The 1,870-nt window shown below is 44.9% G+C and overlaps 1 protein-coding gene across 1 annotated transcript; it reads left to right on the forward strand.

Moving 5' to 3' along the window:
- Positions 1-3: 3 nt before the first annotated feature.
- LOC104405391 (chromosome unknown open reading frame, human C16orf91) lies at positions 4-276 on the forward strand (the record flags this gene model as incomplete). The annotated part of the gene is made up of 1 exon (XM_010014096.1): positions 4-276. A coding segment is annotated over one exon (273 nt), but the record flags the coding sequence as incomplete, so codon positions are not given.
- Between the last annotated feature and the right edge of the window lie 1,594 nt (positions 277-1,870).

Raw genomic sequence — 1,870 nt, forward strand, 5'->3', positions numbered from 1 at the left:
GATCCCGAGGACGGGGGGCCCATCCCCTTCTCCGCCAGCAAGGCCAGCCCGCGCGTGTGGAGCGTCAGCCAGTCCATGGGGAGCGACCACGAGAGGCCGTGGGCGAAGGTGCTGCCTCTCAGCCTGCTGTGCGCAGGGCTCCTGCTCTGGTGTGTGTTCAGGGAACCAACGGAGATCGATGAGCGACTGGAAGCAGTTTTCTCTGGTCAGATGATAGACTCTTTAGATGTGGCGCAGAAAAGCGACCCTCCCTTGCGACTTCAGAAAGAGAAATGATGAGGACGGGAGTGCGGCTGCAGTGAAGGAGATGCCAGAAGTTTGCTGGCATTCACCTGGTTAAAAGCTGTACTGACAGTGTAATGGGAGAACTTGTTTTTGCAGTCTTGCCTTACAAGCTTGCTTCCTTCATGTGTCGTGCTGCTTTGTGTGCTGGTCTTAGTAATATAAGCTGGTAGCACAAGTAGATTCTTTCTGCATTGCACCGTAGGGGTGGACAGGATGTATAGCAAGTAACTTGCGTTTGAAGATACACTTTATAGAACCCATCTCTTTTCCATGGATCATTTTTCTTACATGCACAGTGTATTAGAATATCAAAGCTGTAAGTCTGTAAAATTGCTGCTGAAGGTGACCTTCGTTTGACATTTTGCTAGTCACAGAGTATGTTCAGCTTACATTGAAGACAGCTGTAAGTGTATGATTCATTAATACGTGATTCTGTATTCTGTTTTTGATTGGGTTTTGAGGGGGTTTTTTTGGTTTTGTTTTTAGTTTGGGGTTTTTTTTTTTGGTTTGGGGTTTTTTTTTGTTTGGGTGTTGGTTTTTTTTTTTGTTTGTTTGGTTGGTTTTATGTGTTACTTTGTAATTCTACTAAATGATGTAGAAGTCGTTGTCTTCAACCCTTAATGCATATTTGCATATTTGGTGCTTGCTTTCTGGACAATAACCTTTCAGGCATGCCTGATTTAGATGATCTGTAGTGGGAGGAGAGGTTTTTTAGGGAACTGAGGTGATGGGGTTGCAGCGTATTAGGAGGGAACCCCTCGTTTCATGAACAATGTGGTATCGTTTCTTGCCTACAGATAGGTAGATACTCAAACTTGCACACTCTGGCTGCTTTTCAGGGAGAGGGGGAATCTAAGCTGCTACTACAACTTACTTCCCTTCAAAGTTAGAGGCATTTCTTCTAAGCTTTCTGCTTTTAAGCTTTCTAATGTAAAAATGCAGAACTTTATGTGCCATTAAAATTATTAATTTATAAAAAAGAAAACAAACCCAAAACACCCCCACCCCCACCAACCCATAACTCCAAACGTGGCGGCAGCCAGTAAGACTCAGGCTGGAGGGACAGAGAAAACTGACACAGCATCATGTTTGTCTGACACTGCCGATGAGTCTCTGAGCAACATGCGCACTGTGTTTTAATTTTGATACTGAGTCCCCCTGAGGCTTAACCAGGTGATGCCTAATAAATGAGTGTTGTTGGTTTGCTACTGCCATAAGGTTTAATTAGTTTTAGGATTCAATTTCTACTGCAGTAGACTGTTGCAACTGAGGTACACTCGTGGGGGAGTCCTGGCGAGTAGCAGTGGTTTTGGATTTTATTTATATTGCCCTAAGGTGTGTAATGGCTGTTCCGCTGACTACTTTGCGTTCTCCATGTTCTTTAAATCAATGGACCCAGCCATGTACTAATGGTATCTAAGGAAATAAAGAGCTGCCCCTTCGCGTGTGCCTGATTTTTGGGTGATGACAGATGTTTAATAAAGATAATTGCCTATAAAACTGTTCTCACCGTCTCTTGCTTTGGAGACGTTGGAACGCTTGCCGCCCCTGCCCGCAGCGTTCTGCCGGAGCGTTGCCGCGGACG

The sequence above is a fragment of the Nestor notabilis genome, unplaced genomic scaffold (genome assembly GCF_000696875.1).
Source record: "Nestor notabilis isolate BGI_N333 unplaced genomic scaffold, ASM69687v1 scaffold34394, whole genome shotgun sequence".
NCBI lineage: Eukaryota > Metazoa > Chordata > Aves > Psittaciformes > Psittacidae > Nestor > Nestor notabilis.